The 18738-nt window shown below is 28.1% G+C and overlaps 1 protein-coding gene across 11 annotated transcripts in view; it reads right to left on the reverse strand.

The window, feature by feature from the left end:
* Positions 1-1164: 1164 nt before the first annotated feature.
* The window catches only part of LOC103568640 (glutamate-gated chloride channel), a 32702-nt gene continuing 15128 nt past the window's right edge, over positions 1165-18738 (reverse strand). For 5 of the 11 annotated variants that reach the window (XM_053742873.1, XM_008545614.3, XM_053742827.1 and 2 more), the window contains 8 exons: positions 15912-15979; positions 7279-7348; positions 7037-7190; positions 6877-6959; positions 6667-6801; positions 6433-6585; positions 5906-6180; positions 1165-5671 (listed from right to left, as the gene is read on the reverse strand). In XM_053742873.1, coding sequence (XP_053598848.1) covers positions 5435-5671; positions 5906-6180; positions 6433-6585; positions 6667-6801; positions 6877-6959; positions 7037-7190; positions 7279-7348; positions 15912-15979 — 1175 coding nt within the window. In that variant the 3' untranslated portion in view covers positions 1165-5434. Of the gene's footprint in view, positions 5672-5905; positions 6181-6432; positions 6586-6666; positions 6802-6876; positions 6960-7036; positions 7191-7278; positions 7349-12364; positions 12433-14397; positions 14488-15911; positions 15980-18738 lie in introns of those variants that run through there. The other 6 variants (XM_008545598.3, XM_008545622.3, XM_053742916.1 and 3 more) reach the window with 5 other exon arrangements.

Genomic DNA, 18738 nt, shown 5'->3' on the forward strand with positions numbered 1-18738 from the left:
ATAGAAAATTATTATTTAAGGGGAGAAGCTGGTCTGAGATACAAAAAAAAATATATTTTTGTGATTTTTTTCAGAGTAACTTCTTCATTAAAATTCTTAAAATTTGTGATATTATTAAGCATCACTCCAAGAATATTCTCCTAAATTTTCATTAAAAAATATTGAAAAATAAGCCAGTGGTAGTGGGGAGAGACGAGTCACCTAAAAAAAAGTCTCCATGCCGTAGGCAGGATAACTCATGACTGCTTCATCTGAAGTCAAAAAAGCAAAAAGATTTCTTTAGTACATAAGTTTATCGTGGATTTGAACGAAGGAGTAAACAAAATACTTATTTTTGAATTAAACAAAAGAAGCAATTTTTGGTAAAAACCAGAGTTTTTTGATTGAACCTTCAAACCAAAAATTCAAAAATTTATATTTTGTTTATTCCTTCGTTCAAATCCATGATAAACTTATGTACTAGAGAAATCTTTTTGTTTTTTTGATTTCAAATGAGGCATGAGTTATCCTGCCTACGGCATGAAAACTTTTTTTTGTGACTCGTCTCTCCCCACTACCACTGGCTTGTTTTTCAATATTTTTTAATGAAAATTTAGCAGAATATTCTTGGAATGATGCTTAATAATGTCACAAATTTCAAAACTTTTAATGAAGAAGGTACTCTGAAAAAAAAAATCACAAAAGTATTCTCTTTCTTTTGCATCTGAGACCAGCCTCACCCTTAATAAAATAATAAAATAAAGGGCTACAATTTAAATATTAATTAATTAAGAATCCTAGTTTGATCAATCAATTTTGATTTATCGTCAAATCCATTTTCAATTATTTTTTTTAATATTAGTTTAATAAATTACGTATTTATATATAAATATCTATCATAAAATCTTAAATATAATAAACAATATTTATTAATATAATTTAAAAAATACTACACATTCAATTATAAATAATAATAATAATTATAATAATAATAATAATTTTTATTAAGAAGGGAATAAATTTATTTATTATATTAATCAATTCATTCATTCGGATTTTTTATTATCAACGTATACAGATTTAAAAAAAAAATTTATTAATAATTAAAATAAAATATATATTTATATATATAAAACATAAAAACCTGTAATGCATAATTTTTTATACATCCTATCTAGTCAATAACAAATGAAATAATATATATTCAAACAAACATAAGATCTAACGATCTACAATCAGTGAGTTATTGGTAATTCATACGTTTTTTTATTTTTTTTTTATTTTATCAATAAATCCATTCAGTGAGGATTTAAATTAACGTTATTTATTTTACGTCCATCTGCTTTTATTTATTATTATTATTTATTATTTTCTATTTACAGGGTCGTCCTGATTTTATTAAAAATTTTAATTTTATTATTATAAATCAAAAGATTTATAAATTCACTCTTAAATAATTTTGTGTAATGAGCGTCGTATCTTTTTGTTGGTTGCTTCATTCAAATACTCCATCAGTATATACTACACTGTAAAAAATTTACGGTTTAAATCTGGAGTGAATAAGGAATAGACTCCTAACGGAAGTTTGAATATTAAAACTCCTAATCGAATTTAAATAAAATTCAGATCACTGCTGGAAAAACAAACTCCCTTTTACTCCATATGCGGAGTAATTTTTTCTAAAACTCCGTAACTTTGAGTGACAGAGTGAATTTGAATTTTAATAAAATTTGAAATCACTCCGAATACACTCCCGTTTTTTTTACAGTGTACTAAAAACTTTTATATACAGCCCAAGTTTGTCATAAGCAACTTTCCCTTTCCCGGTTTTCATTACTTTTAAACTCCTCCACTTTTTCACCCGCTCAAATTTCATATCTCGACGCTCGTTATCACACGATACAAGTTTATTAACTTAAATTTATTTTGCACCCAACTAATCATGAATCTTTGGTATATCCTTTCAATCTTCAGCCATACCGAGTGACTCGAGCGTTGATATACATAGAAAAAAAGATTTATTGGCGCAAGATTATGAATTAAAGATAAAAATTTTTTTAGGACTTGGGAAAATTTCTTTGCTCAAGAATTTTTTTCGCACCTCAATTCCTTGGGTTAAGTAAAAAGTTTCTTGGGGTGGGTAAAAATTTTTTGCACCGAGAAATTCTTTTTTTCTGTGTACGCCCACATGTAAAATTTAAATTTGAGCTAAAAAATGTGGCGGCGGGAGCCTCGATTTCAAATTTTTAAAAGAATTTTTTCTCTTACAACCCCTGACGATTGCTTACAACAAATTTAGACTATGTATGTATTATTTGTCTGTATGTATGTACGTATGTATGTATATATATATTTATGTAGGTATACTTTCCATTTGATTAATTTGTCTGATGAAACTCGCCGACTCTATTAATTATAGAGATATGGCAATGACGTGTCTGCATGTATGTATTCATTTTGAATAAATATATATGTATATTTATGTGTGTATTGTGTATCTGTAGTCGTGTGTTATTGATTTTAACTGATGGGATCCTCTGCAATTGATAATTATTATTTACACTTGGATGGATAGGGTAGTGGCGGGGCTAAGGGGTGATATTTAATTTCGAATGGTTTATATCTGGTATATGTATGCATATATATATAATATATATTATATGGGATGAGTTACAATGTCTATAATGTAATAAGTGCAACTATTAAATAACTAATGGTGGTTAATCTAAAGTTTTATTGTTTTTTTAAATTCATTTATTTTTTTTCTCCAGCTAATATTTATCGTCGAAATATTACATTACTTTCCAACGTGTTTATGCCCTCGCTTTTATTTATTTACTGTTTTTCAACGTTAATAAATCATTTCATTATTTTCTATCGAGGTCGATCACTTTCAAATTTAAAAAAAAGGAAAAAAATTAATAATCGTCGCTCGTTTAATTATTTTAAATTTATTATCATTATAAATAAATATATGGATGAATTTATTAATTCGTTACCCTGCCCCCTTTAATGCAATGATAATTATATAAATTCGTGTCTTGTTTGTTTTTTTTTATTTATTATACTAGTTATTTACTGGCAAACAACCGATACGTTTTATTATTTATTTTATTTATTATTAGTTTATTTTATTATTATTATTTTTTTTTTTTAATTAATATACACGATCCTCGATATTGACTGCAGAATATATTTGTCACACTACCGGTATTTGTGGTCGCCGGCGACAGGTTTTATTTTAATTTTGAAAAGCTTAAATTAATTTTTTTTTTATTTTTCTTACTTTTTTTTTAAATTACAAATCGTCGTTCGCAATAAGTAATAACGTTTGTACAACGACAATCAATCTGTTAGTTACCCTTTTTTTTCTTTGTAATAATATTTTTTTCCACCGATTTTCATTCGTCAATTTATTTATTATCTTATTATAAATTGTCTTACGTTATAGTAGCATGTAAATGAAAATGTATCACTTGGTACACACTATAGTATTTATTTTTATTTATTTATTTATTTTTTTTTTTGATTCATATAATTATCATACGGATTTTCTATAAGAAACTTTCAGCCTCTGAGCAACTATCTCGTTTATACTTGTGTGTTGTATCCCTGACGGATTCGAATCACGGTATTTTACGATTAGTTCCGATATTTTACGGTAAAGGTACGATTCATCATAAATTTGCGGCAACCTGCGGTACTTTACCGATGTGTTATGGTAAAAATGCCACCAATTGTGATAAATTGTCATCTTTTATGGTAAGTTGTCGCAAATTACCGTAAAATGCGGCAACTTTGCAGTAGATTCTGCGGTAAAATGCGGCAATTTACCGTGACTCGGATCTGCTAGGGTAATTAGCAAATTGCATGTTTAATGTTTACATCAGATAAACAATTAGCTAATAAACGCGCACAAAAGGGCCGTTTGAAAAGAATGTACAGAACGAGACAATAAATCACAAGGCTACAAAGTTTCACACATTATTTTAATAATATAAAGGAATCACTGACTGTTTATAACAAGTTTACTTTTTTTTCGATATATTTATATTATTTATATATATTTATATTTATATATATATTTATAGATATATAATACTTATAAATATAGATGCACCAAGGCATAAAAAGGCCGTGGCTATGCAAGATCCACTACTTTTGTCACTTCGTGGCGCGCGGTCTCTCCTCATTAATTATAATTATAATAATAACAATAATAATTATAAATAATAATAATATGTTTTACTAATACATTCGCACTTGATGATTTAGTCGTTCACGCCCAAAATTCGTTTGTGCTTACAGAGAAATGTTCCCGGAATTAATAAATTATTTATTTTATTTTTTCTCCGTAATTAAACTTTTTTTATTTATTTTATTATTTTTTATAATATCGTTGAGCAATCTATTGGTCACGACTCAGCATCGTACATTTAATATTTATTTTATAATCTTGATTTTAAATTTATTTATTATCGATAATTTTTTATTAAAATCGTATATCGTATTAAGATAAATGACTGATAGATTGAGTTGCTTATAAATTTAATGAACGATATCATGATGATTTAAATATTATTATATAATATGGAAATGACCATGCTGAGCGTAATCAACATTAGATATTATTAAATTCCCATTTCTCACACCTTTAACTATCCACTACATATCAACTTGATCAGTTAAATCTCATTTTTTTTTTTGTAATTTTAAATTAACGTTTTATTTTTTAGTATAAATTTACGTACATTACTCAAAGTCACACATCAATTCATTTTGGTAGTGTCTTCCTCCCGAAAGAGGTACATGGACCAGTAAGCAAAGTTGAATACGACAAACATGAAGGGGAAAGCAAAGCGTGAGATAACGTCAATTCTCGCGCTGCCCTGGGTATGACAGGTGAAGAGATTTCTGAAGTAGTTGGTGCAGGATTCCCGGCTCAGTCGTGAAAATCTCCGGAGCAGTCTCGAAGAACTGTTTCCAGCTGACGAGTTTAGGTTTGTCTTAGTCCCGGCGGTGGTGAGCATGGACGTCGACGGAGAGGGTGTCTCCATGCGCGACGACGCTGGCGATGAGGAACCTCGAGAAGAAGTTGGCATCCGAGAATTTATGGACAGGACTCCTGGAGAACCGTGAGTGGTGGTCTCTCCCTCCTCTGTTTGAGTTGACGAAGTCGGCGACTGCGGCGGATGCTGATGACGACGATGCTGCCGCTGTCTACTGTAGGTCTGATGATGGTGCTGGTGGTGGTTGTTGTTTATGTGCGGATAGACATGGTGAGAATGATGATTACTCGTGATAGTATTGCGCGAATGGGAGCGTGAACGCGAGTGGTGATGATGGTGTCTCGATGAGTGAGAATATTGGTAGAGATGGCCGCGAGCCACGTCTCTTGTTCCAAACGTTTCCTCGTTGGTTGATGGTGGTGTAGCTGTTGTGATGTTGCTACCATTCATTCGTTCTCCGCTTCCTCCCGAAACAGGTACGTGGACCAGTACGCGAGGTTGAACAGAGCGAATACGAGGGGAAAAGTGATCCGTGAGATGACGTCGATGCGCTTGGATCTCGTCGGGAACTTGGACAGCCACGACCTGCAGCAGTTTTTTTTCGGCGGTTGCATCATGTGTACTTCGCACTGTCGGACCTTATCCATTGTCATTGAATCCTCCGTGTGTCGGACGAGAGGCTTCTGAAAGAAATTGACGGCTCTTGGTTTTCTGTTCAAAAGCTACTAATTTTTTTCTTTTACTAATTTAATATCAACATTTATGTTCAAATTTATTTTTTAAAATTTTCATTTGACTTTACTTAATTTAACTTTTTGCTTGTGACTCTCATTCAAATGACTCTTGTCCGATAAAATAATGATACTTATAGACGAAAAGGAAAAAAAAATACTTATCAAGATGTCTGTTAAACTGACCATTTGGAAATTGGTGGAGCCGTCGGGTTCAAGGAGCTCGGTCGATGGATCGACGGATGACGAGTGCTCTATTTCACGGTATTTTTTTTTCATGTTCTCTCGGTGCATGTCACTCCGCGAGGCATAATTAACCAGTGCAAACTCTAGCAGCGCACCGAATACAAAGGTCAGGCACACTCCTGTCCATACGTCGATGGCCTTTGTGTAGGAGACTGGTGGCAGTGAAGCGTTTATTCCAGACGTTTGTGTGGCCATTGTCAGTAATGTTGTCACTCCTATCATTAATCACAAATAACATACACCATTTCAATTCAATTCTGTTATTATTCATAGCTCACTTTAGTTCATCACCCTTATCTACATATCTACATGTGTCCCTTCCCTTATTCATATTGATCATCTTTTACCATCTGAATTGCTTATAGATTTTTTATATGACAGATACATGTACAAGGTACAAAAGATAAACTAGACGGTGAACGAGATCAACAAGGGAGAAAAAGTAAAAGTAAAAAAAAACCACTTACCAAGTGACACTCGAGCTGGTACGGCGCTTTGATCTAGCCAAAAAGACACCCACGAGACAATAACTAACATACAACATGGTATATAAATTTGTATTAGATAGTAACTGAATTCACGTTTAAAAAGTAAATCCACTTTTAGGCAACTGTATTCGCCTACAAAAAACATTTCATCGGGTAAGCTCTTTATTTATTTACATTTAAGCAAAATCTTGTTTATTTTTAAATAAATATTACCTGTATTTGTTTTACTGTTACAGTAGTCAGTGAGATATTTTTCCAGAGTGAATCGTGGAAGGTGTAAATTTTTCACCACCTGGACGGGATCGCCCTCTTTCCAAACAAATACTAAATCGTCAGTCGTCCAACCATCTGGAATTAAATAAATTTTTTTTTTACACTGACTAATAAGCAAACAAATAAATAAATAAATTTTTTAATACGTACAACTGGCCATTCGTAATGAGCAAGTTTGCCGATCTAGCGGATAGAGCTTCAAGTTCATCGGACACGACAGAGTCAAAGATATTCTAGATAGAAAAAAATATTTTGTCTCGTGATATTTGAATGAATAAAAAAATAAAAACAATGAATTATTTATGTTTACCGTATACTGTAGAGTACCGAGCCATGAGGAAATATTCGAATATATACATTTGGCATAATGATTTCATGAAAATGTCCTTCCTTTTCGTTTGAAAAAAAAAGATCCGGCATCCACACTCGCGTCGATTCCGTCAATGTTAAATATTTTAATCGCCCTGTCAAAGTTTTGTAATTAAAATTTTGTATAAAACATAAACAAATATACATGCATATATATATAAATAAATTATAACAACAGCGTACCCCCGAAATCATTGAACTTGAGCCGCTCATCCAGCCATTGTTCTCGAAACGTCAATTGTACTGAATATTCCTGTTAACAAATTATTTTTATTAATTATTTCAGTGTTATACCCACATACCTTTGTTATTATTGTTTTATATATTTTTTAATTATTTTCGAATACTATTCTATTGTAAAATGTTTTTTTTTTTTTTCAACTAGTTTATTGTTACTTTATAAACTTTGTTTCTAAAAAAAAAATACTCTAATTGTTTATTTGACATTTGAAAATATGAGTGTGAATGCAGCAGACAGACAAATTTAAAATTATAAACAGAGTAAATATGTAAAAAAAAAATATTTATAAAAAATGCACTTATAAATTTTTAAATTTTCTAAATGCGTATTTTTTAAAAATTTTATTTTATTAATTATTTACTCTATTTATAATTAATTTTGAATTTGTCTGTTGCATTCACACTCATTTAAAAATTTAAATCAATTGTCTTTTGATATTTATAAAATTTCAATCACTGCCAATATTCTATTTAAAAAAAAATATTTTAAAAAAATGTGTAATGTACATTTTAAATTTTTAGTTTCGTTAATTCTCTCTCTCGAATCAATAATTAAATATGTATGACTTTTAAAATAAATGGTTTCTATGTCGACTATTTTGATTAATAAATAAATTCCATTAGCAATAAAATAAAAACTTTTTCGGTTATTAAATAAAATACGTTTGTACAGTAAGGGAATTTAATTAAGTAAATTATATGTAAATGAATTAATAATTAAATTACTGAAATTAATGAAATATTCTATCATTTATTTATTAATCAATTGGACATACGAGCGATGGCAATTTAAAATAAAAAACAATTAAAACAAATACTAAAAGCGGCGGCATGTATAAGCATTCGTGCCAAGACTAAGAGGATTTTAGTGGAAGCATGTTGATAAGTATTTAATTGCTCACGATGCACATAAACTAATAAAGCAACTAATATATATATATATAATATGTATATATATATTTGTATATATTATTCATGCATATTAGCTCACAGATTTATCTCGAGTTGTCAGCAGGTAACTTTCGTCTCTTCTGTTTCAGTTCGTGTGTGATTCCAATAAATATAAATCTTGTACTTAACAAACCATCTCATTCATTTTCTAACAAATTTTTATTTAAATAATTATACTTGCCATTTTTTTAAGATTCATCAAATTAATTTTTAAAAAATCTGCTTTGAATAATAAAAAAAAAAATTACAATTACCATAACGTCAGTAAGAGAAATTTTAATAAATTTTCAAAAACGTCAATTTTTTGAATTTCATAGATGGAGAGAATTATATATAAATTTACTGGTTGTAAGTAAAATTGGGCATGGATAAATAATTACTCTTGTGTTTCTAGATAGTGTTCAATTATGGAGTGAAAAAAAAAAAAATTTCGAGTAATTTTTAAATAAAAAATAATAAAAAAGGAATCAGTTTTTATTCTTTCCATATTTATTTTGTTCTTAGCCCAAGTCTACTCTAAACTGTAGGGTAAATTTTATCAAAAAAATTCTCTCCGCGACTACAAAAATTTATTTTGAACCAGTCATCATGATCGAGAGGCAAGTAGGCTACCGTTTGAACTTAGTAACCAGTCAAACGTGGGTTCGAATCCCAGTTGGCCAGAAAAATCTATTCCGTCCTGAGATTCGGCCCACTGCTGACCTTACAAAGTCCAAAAGTCCCAACAGTTTATAGTCGCTAAAGACCCTGACAATTAAAAAGCGACTCTAAATAAAAAAAATTATTTTGACGTTATAGAAATTGTTGAAAAAAAAATAATATTTGATAAAAAAATTGGATAGAAACGCACCAGGTTTCCAATAACTGTAATATAAGGGATGAATTCGCAATTTTTTTTTGGCAAAAATCCACCGCAATAATCCATTAGTCTTAAAAACTATTGACGTGTATATATATGTGCTCTACCTGTAATAACACTTTTTACTAGACAGACGCATAAAAAGTTTAAACTTAATATTATGCTTAATATCTGCCAAATATATTCCTCTGCAATAAATCACATGGAAATGTATACACCATCCCCTTTTACTTATATTTCCATCTAAATGTTTCCAAGACTCGTTAAAAACCAATCGCAACTCCTATATCATTATTTTTATCATCAATAATAAATATATATATACCATATAATTTACCATGCAGTCACCTGAGTTTAATGTTAGACATAAATATATTTTTTCTCAGCATTTTTCCATCAAAACGGTTATTTCATGCTTATCATAGTTACTCAATTTTTATTTCATCAAACAATTATATATATATACATATAATTTAATAATAAAAATAATACTTAAAATTATTTAAAATATTCTATATCACATAATATAAAATATAGTAGATATATTTATTATTATTATTATCGTTCTTTAGCTATCTGGCACATAATTAAAACACACACGCTTTCAAAACAAATTTTTCGACTTTCAAAAATTTATATTTATATGGACATTTTTTTACGCCGGACACAAAACAGATCAGGCACAGACAGCACATTCTCGAAATATTTATTTTCTTTTTTTAATATTTATTTTTTTATACATTATCAATATTAGTATATATATGTTAGATAAAAATATTAATTAATAAGCTATAAATGCCCAATAAAGGCGTGTAAGAGCGTGAAAGAGTGCATGTAGTTTCATAATGTGGTAAAATAGTGTATACTTGTTAAAAAAAATATATATATATATTATACGTTACTTTTTAATTTGGGTAAAACTGCCTATTGGTTTTTTTTTTTTTTTTTCAATAGTAATTGATTATAGAAAAGCATTAAAGGCTAATCTGAACTGCGGCGTTTTAAGCGTAGGAAATTATTGAATTTTTTTAAAAATATTTTCATAATGATATGTATATATCCGTATAAAAAATATCATTCAAAAAAAGTTCACAGTGAACTTCTGAATTTGAAAAAATTCTAAACTTTGAGTCGATTATTTTTTGGAGGGAAAAAAATTTTAATCTCCGTCTTGTTCCTAGAAAATTTCCCAGATTTAAAAAATATTTAGTCTTTTTTTTCATGTTTTCATACCAACAAAGTTTCGAATTGTCTCAAATTTCAAAGCTCACGATTATGAACCATTTTGAAAAATTTTTTGTTTTTTTTTTTTATACGGGTCTATACAAATATATAGTAATTAAAATAAATGAACTCGTGTATAGTGCTTTAAGTGTTTATTAATTGTTATTATAATTATTATTAAAGTGCTTGATTAATTACTGTACACTGTACCATAACGAAACGTCCAGGAGAATATTATTGCCAGTAATTATAAATCAATTTATTCAAAGTTGTAACGGTTATTTTTTTTTCTTATCACAATAAATAATTTAACGATTTTAACAGCGATAAGCATTATTATACAAGACAATAAAACAAAAGGCAGACAATTATTAATAATTTAAATAAATAATTACGTTATTGTCGAATTACTCATTAGTCATGTTCTATATTCGTGGATCGAAATTTTGAAAATAAATATGGCGGGGATGAAAAATAATACATTTATGGTAAGACGAGAAGATATGTACATATATGTATATATATATATATATATATATACATATATATATATATATATATATATATATATATATATATATATTTGATATGTTACAAGAAAGTACAGAAATCGAGTAGATAATAGGGGATGAAAATGAGACTTATAAAATATGACGATAAAATGATTAATGAATTGAAAGACAATAAAAATGACATTGAGCGAGCGGATAAATTGAATGATATATATATATATATATATATCTATATATTTATAAAGCGTGGTATAAATGAATAAATACATATAATTTAATTTATTATATGAGATTATTATTGAGCATGTTTTTCCAGCATGCATTGTATATTAATGAAATTTATGAAAAAAAAAAGTAAAAAATTCTTTGATGTTGGATCCGAATTTCCGACAAAGATAAATCGTATATCGTGCAACAATTACGGTAATTACCAAAGAAATAATAACTTTGTTATTGGTTTTTAATTTGGTAATTGATATTCGATTTAACGACCGGGAAAAAAAGCTTTAACGGTGTGTTAATAAATATAAGAGCAGATTCCACATATATTTTTTGACAAGACACACGAGGTTATTTATTTAGTAATATACAGCCAGTCAATATCAGTCAATCAATCAATCACTCGACAATCAATATGCATATATATCTATACATAAATAAATAAATAGATATACATACATATATATAGTTAAATACGCTTATGCTGATTATAATACATGACAAGTAACGACATTTAAAATTGAACGTTTGACTGGTAGTAGCAACACTGCATCCACTGGTTGCGCGACAGTATATTTATTATATATATATATTTTTTATATATATATAATAATAGTAGATATTAGGGTGGCAATATTTTTTTGACTTTTTTTTCTATGAATATTTTGCATTATGAATTTAAACCAAAAATTTTCTTAAAACTAGAATTCTCCTGAATTTTTCGTCTCAAATTTTTTTTTTTAAATTCATAATGCAAAAAATTGTTTTTTTTGTGCATGAAAAAATATTAGAGTGAAGTTTTCAAAGACTTTTCTCCAAGTTTCAAGTCATCGAAAAATTTTCGAGAGGTCGCTTAGGAATTTTCGAACCGAAAATAAACAAAACTCTATTTTTTTTTACAAAATCTTTAGTTTTTCACTAATTTAATCTTCCCTACATATTTATTTTCAAATTTTATTTTTCGTTAATTTTCAAAAATTCAAAAATTCCTGAATGATCTCCAATTTTCGATGACGAAACTTGGAGCAGAGTCTGTGAATTTTGAAACTACCATTTTTCATGTGAGCTTAAAAATAAAAAAAAAAGTCGAAAAAATTTTCCACCCTAATAGATACTGTTATATTACGAGTACAGTAACAGAGAAGTGCAAGTTTTAACGAATCATATACACGTGACGTTAATTATATATAGTTAATACAATGTGTGGATTATTATAGACTGTAGGCCTTGTTTTTTTTATTGTTGTTGTTTGTAGTTGACTCACCATTTTATAATCATCTATTTTGCTGATTGATCGGAGAAAGATGTTGACGTTGACAATTGTCGGGCCATCTAATCACGTTGCCGGAACAGAACAAAACAATCGGATTATTAAATCATTATGAAGGAATATAGGATTTATCTTTTAGTAGTCGTTGTTGTTGTTGTTGTAGTTGATGTATTTGTTGATGATATTATTGATATATATTGTTTGAATTGGTTTGTTTCTTTGCTTAAAAACAATATCAAGGAAGATTAATGCTATAATTTTATAAAGTGATATAATAGGAATAATAAAAAATGAGTAAAAATAAGAAGTGTGACAGGATTTAAATGTAGGGTAGCATATGCTCGAAAAAATGAGTAAGTTAGGTGAAGAAAAAATTATATATGATCAATATAAATTCCGGTTTGTGCATTTTACCGCTGCCGATTTATTTATTTTTATTGCTCCGAGCTCTGTTTTATTATTTTTAAATTCATAAATTTACACACGCACATCTATACTCATGCTCAGATTTCTTTTCATACATTATAAATATATATCCCCTTCACGCTCTTTACTAAATCACGCGAGAAAATCCGCTTTTTAATTATTATACTCTTTTATTCTTTTTCCAAGGGGTTATGAAATTTAATAAAATGATAGCATAATTTATACGGTTATATAATAAAATATATATAGACAGCTCATTGTTACACAAGAGCACCAACAAGTACTCAAAATTTATCAAGCATATAATAATAATAATAATAATAATAATTTAACTAATTATGCAACAGACATGATAAATAAAAATCCAATTACGTTCCTGTATTTGTTTGAAATAAAAAAAAAAATTTCCGAGTTTTTCTCTTGAAAGTTTGACTCGTACAAGTCTTGGAAACGAGAGCCATCGTAGAGCTAGAAAACTTTTATTAAATATATTTATCATGGCGACAGTACATTGTCATTGTTGTACCAAACTATTACCTCAGTGTATAATAGTACACACAGTTGTATAACGCAAGTGATGTAAAAGGGTTTACTTGCAAGTTCTTGCTTTGGCCCAACCAGATACGCATACACAAGCATTATCTATTAATAATAATATATGCACATATAGTTTTTTTTAAATATCTAAATATAAATGGATATACACGGAGATAAATTTACGGTTACAATTACAGTTTATATGGTAATAGTTACCATACCGTATGGTAGCAGGTTTTTTTGAAAAGTCAATCATAGGAATGGTGCCCATACTAGTTATGGTCATAATTACTGTGTCTAATGGTAACGATTACTATAAAATTCAGAACTTTTTATATTACAGTAATAATTACCATAATATTTATAGTAATAGTTACCATACTATCATAGTAATCATTACCATAATATTTATAGTAATTATTACCATACTATCATAGTAATCATTACTATACTATCATAGTCGTCATTGCCATAATATTTATAGTAATTATTACCACACTATCATAGCAATCATTACTATACTATCATAGTAGTCATTACCATAATATTTATAGTAATAATAACCACACTATCATAGTAATAATAACCATAATATTTAAAGTATTAGTTACCATTCTGTCTTAGTAATCATTACTATACTATCATAGTAGCCATTACCATAATATTTATAGTAATCATTACCATACGATATAGAAACTTTGACCATAATTATAAAATTTCCCAGTCATAGAAACTTTTCCCAGAAATTATGGGCGTACATTTCATAATTTCAAGTAATTATTACCATAACATTATGGGTTGATAAATGTTAGGAACAGTTACCATTATTTTCTCCGTGTATACGCATAGTAGATGCGAGCTAAGATTTATGACAATATAAACGCGAGATAATATCTTAATCCTAACATAACAAAGTAACAATGTTTTATATTTATATATATATAAATATGTATGCATATATTCATACATATGTATATATATGTGTATGTGTAGATGCCTTTGGTTTATCTATTTTATTTTCGTTGACTATCAAAACTTGTTATTAAACTTTTGCTGTAACTTACCAAACAATTGTAAATCCAGTGCATACTCTATATTCACACACATTTATTTTATCTATTGACATTATTCCCGTGCATATTTTTTACTATAAATTTATTGCTTTTTTTTGTTCCTTTTAATTTTCACTACAGTGTAGTGTTTTTATAAACATTCTGGCTGTTATTTATTTATTTACTTTTTTTTTTATAATGCAGTAAATTTCATTAATTCAAAAGCGCGTAATAACAATAATAATATTTATAGTCTGTATTGTTTAATGTACAATTTTATTTCCTGTTTAAATGTTAAGTTTTATTGTATCATGTTATAATAGTTCCAATTACGAATTATTTCATTATAAGTCATAAGTAATTACTTATTTAAATTGTGTACAGTATTGTATTTTATTTCAATTGTATTGTGTGCACTCAGTTGTCTTAGAAAAAAAAGTATTAAAAAAAAGCCAATAATAAAAAATTTAATAAATATAATTAATTAAAAATTTAATAAATACAAAAGAGCAATAAATATAATATATATGGATATATATTTCTACTGAATAAAATTATCTACTACACATTAGCATTTTAGCGTTAACATATTATAAAACGAGCAATTAACTCTCAGTATGATGCACAATTTAATTTTATTCAATAACTTTAATTTATTTATCAACTGTCACTCTTTTAAATCATTTTTATTTATTAATTTAATGTCAATTAAACAAAACATCATACTGTTTGTCAATTTCATTTAACATAAACTGCTTATATTATTTTATCACACCACAATACTTCAATAATAATACACAGAGAAAATTTACCATAAAATTCAGTCGCAGTTTAGCAAAGCTGAAGACAACTAGCGCCAATGGGACTTACAACAGTTCTTTCTATAAAATATCGTCTCAAAGAATTCTATAGACATATATTTTATAGGAAGTGCTGTAAAGTGTTCCATCGTCTCAACAAGAGACACTTTGGGTGTTTTCGGTCTTTCCCACTGAGGTTTCTTCTAGAAAGTCTCCCACTTTTCCTTGCGCATGCGCAGGCTAGGAGTAATCGGTAGTGGGGGTGATTCAAAGTTCATTCTCTCTCTGAGAGACGTTCGACAACCACTGGCGCTAATTTCTCCAGCTTTACCATTGGCACTGTAATTTTCATCTAAATTTGAACCTTAAATTTTATAACGAAATTCTCTCCGTGTAATAATAATAATAGAAAAAAATATATAAATAAAGTGTATAAAAAACATGAGAGAGAAAAACAAAGTGTAGGTGTCAAATACATATTAAAATCCAAACAGTTTCAAAATGGATAAACTATAATGAAAAAACGGTCGAAAATATGTTATTGTATATAAATATTTAGTTAATATACACAGTAAAGATATTTAATTATAATTAGTAATTACAAACACCCAAACGCGTGTGCATATATATGTTTCTGTGATTTATATATATATATATAAAGACTTTTGGTTTTAAAAATACTATTATTCGATTATTTTGTTTGTTAACTTTTTTTTTTAAACTTACCATAGTTACGTCATCTATTTTTGAGATACTTCGAACAAATATGTTGACTTGGACATATGCAGGTCCATCTAACATGGCAAAAACAGAACACACAAATAATTAATCAATCTCTGTTCTTTTAAATTAGTTGCTATTATTATTCATCTGTGAACGTGTATGTTATCAGTATTTTTTTTTTTTTTTATATTAATTCGTATGTTATCGACCTGTTTATCTTCATTATACTCTATCCACCCAACACTTTGTACACCAACACATCCTCTTATCCAGCAAACAAACAAACAAATAAAAAAAAAAAAAAAAAAAAAAAGAAAAGAATTGAACAAATAAAATTGTTGATGTAAAAAAAAAATTCAAAATAAATGTGGTAATGTTTTTGAAATGATAAATATTTGACAGCTTAATCTTCTTTATGTGCAATCAAGATTTAAGTGACAAAGTCACATAAAAACCTGACGTAGTAACATCTCACGTATTTACCGTAACTGTTTTACGAGCTCACAAATTTAAAATAAAACCCAACACTCTGATTTTCCCATAAATTTACAGTTCCCAGATTTTGAATAAAATTTTATTTACATTCACCACTCGTTCATATCAATATTTATATATATTTTTTAGTATTATTATTGTTATTAATCGCATTATATTTAAAAATATGACCTGGCAGGTCGCACAAGAGACATGGCAGTATAATAGATGTTTGGTGATATACCAGATGCATGCAAAAGAGCCCTATTTGAATTGTAGCATATATATGGCATATTGATACGTTAACCCGTTGGAATCGGGCGTGCATTTGTGTACACCACTGATGTATACAAAAGGATTCCGAAGGGCAACCATTGTATCGTCACTCCATCAATAGTTTTGTATGCCATCGCTACAGAAGCTGTGTACGTGCTGTACCGTCAGACTAAAAATACTGACGGCAAATAAGTTGACGAGACTTGTATCGCTGTTTACATTTTTTTCGTCTATTTGCTTTTCATTTTATGGAATAAAATAAACATACAGCTAATGACATATCATTCATTTTATTTTTATCAAATATATGCCTGCCTGGCATATATACGATGCCTTTTAATTGGAAAATCAGTGATTACTTTTTTGGCATCCACTGAATACCTGGGTCAAAAAAATAACAAATTTTAATTTTTTGGCTCAAATTTAAGTCAGCTGAGCCAAAATCAGAAACTTGTCTTTTTTTAATTAAATGAATATCGTAGATGTCAAATTAGCTAATGACAAGTCAACTTTACTTGATTTTGGCAAAATTGACTTAAATTTTACTTTTTTGAATAAAATTTAAATCAACTGGACTAAAATCAAGTGAAATTTTACTTTTTTTTGACAATTGGAAACTGAAGATGTCAATTTGGTCAAAAACAAGTCAAAAATGGATGACAAATGCGATTAATTTTGACTCCATAATATCTATTGAAGTCAACAAAAGTCAAATTTAAATTTGTTTTGGCAAAGTTGACTAACTTGAGTCGAAAAAATCAAATTTAAATTATATTTTTGGCATCTGCTGAATGTGTAATAAAAATCCCACATGTTATCAATTGCATGCTACATTGCTATCAAAATAATGTCATTATTAAAATGAATTTCAGTGATTTAATTATTGAATATTTTTTGAATATCGGAGATTCAAAATCTATTTATTATAAATAATAAATAACATAATTATTAAATCATTCATCATACTCATTTAGCAACGAAAATTGATAAACGTATTTTCGAGACGATTTATAAACGTAGTGATTTAAATCGTCGGTATATATAATATTCAAAATTTGATGGACTAGCAGAGAGATAAATACATAAAATATAGTAATAAATAATTATATAAAATACATGTATATTTAATTTATAAATCTTTTGCAGACTTACCTGAGCAAGTCAGCTATTGAAGTCGCGAAATGACATTTAATATTCAAATTATTGTCAATATATATATGATAATTTGCGAAGAGATAAAAACACGCTGTAAGTTTTGTAATAACAGAGCCGAGCATTGATGCAAAATAAATATAAAATGTATTTTTAAAGAAATAAAAAAATAAGACGTTCATAGGGAGATGAATAGGGAAAATAAGGAGTGAATATATAAATAAAAAAATGAGGATAACAGGGATATGATGAAGGAAATGAGGGTAAGAGATGGAGGAGTGTGGGCGTCACACCCGTATTGAACGTGCAAAGATCTGTCGAAAATGCGCTTGCGCGCCCTTTTAGATCGCCACATCGTGGACACAGATAATATATATCTATCATATATTAAATATATATATACACCCAGTTTATTTATTCTCTAATATAAATATAAAAGGATTCAACTCCTTCCTACTCATATCAGTCCTCAGTACTCGGTTATAAATATAATTTTGTTTTTACAATAAATCTCATATTTCCCCATCCTCAATTTATGAAAATCCTCAAAAGGATATTTATTGGCCAATTTATTATTTTAAGCAATTACGATAATTGTACGAGCTGAATCCTTCCCTGGAAACAATAGCATGTAAGATAATACTTACAAAGTATAAATGCAAATGAGAAAAAAAAAAAAATAAATATAAAAAGAAGAAATTTTAGACTAAGTAAAATATATGAACAAGAGTAAGTATTTGGTTTGAACGTCGCTGAGATAAAATGAAGATAAAAAGCTATATAGAAATGCCTGGCATGCCTGCACCTATAGAATATATACATATATATATACATATATATAGAGATATTGACATATATATATACATATATTTATATAGGTATACTATACAGAATTCTAGTGGACTGGATGATCGATGGACTCGTGAAG

The sequence above is a fragment of the Microplitis demolitor genome, chromosome 1, assembly GCF_026212275.2.
Source record: "Microplitis demolitor isolate Queensland-Clemson2020A chromosome 1, iyMicDemo2.1a, whole genome shotgun sequence".
NCBI lineage: Eukaryota > Metazoa > Arthropoda > Insecta > Hymenoptera > Braconidae > Microplitis > Microplitis demolitor.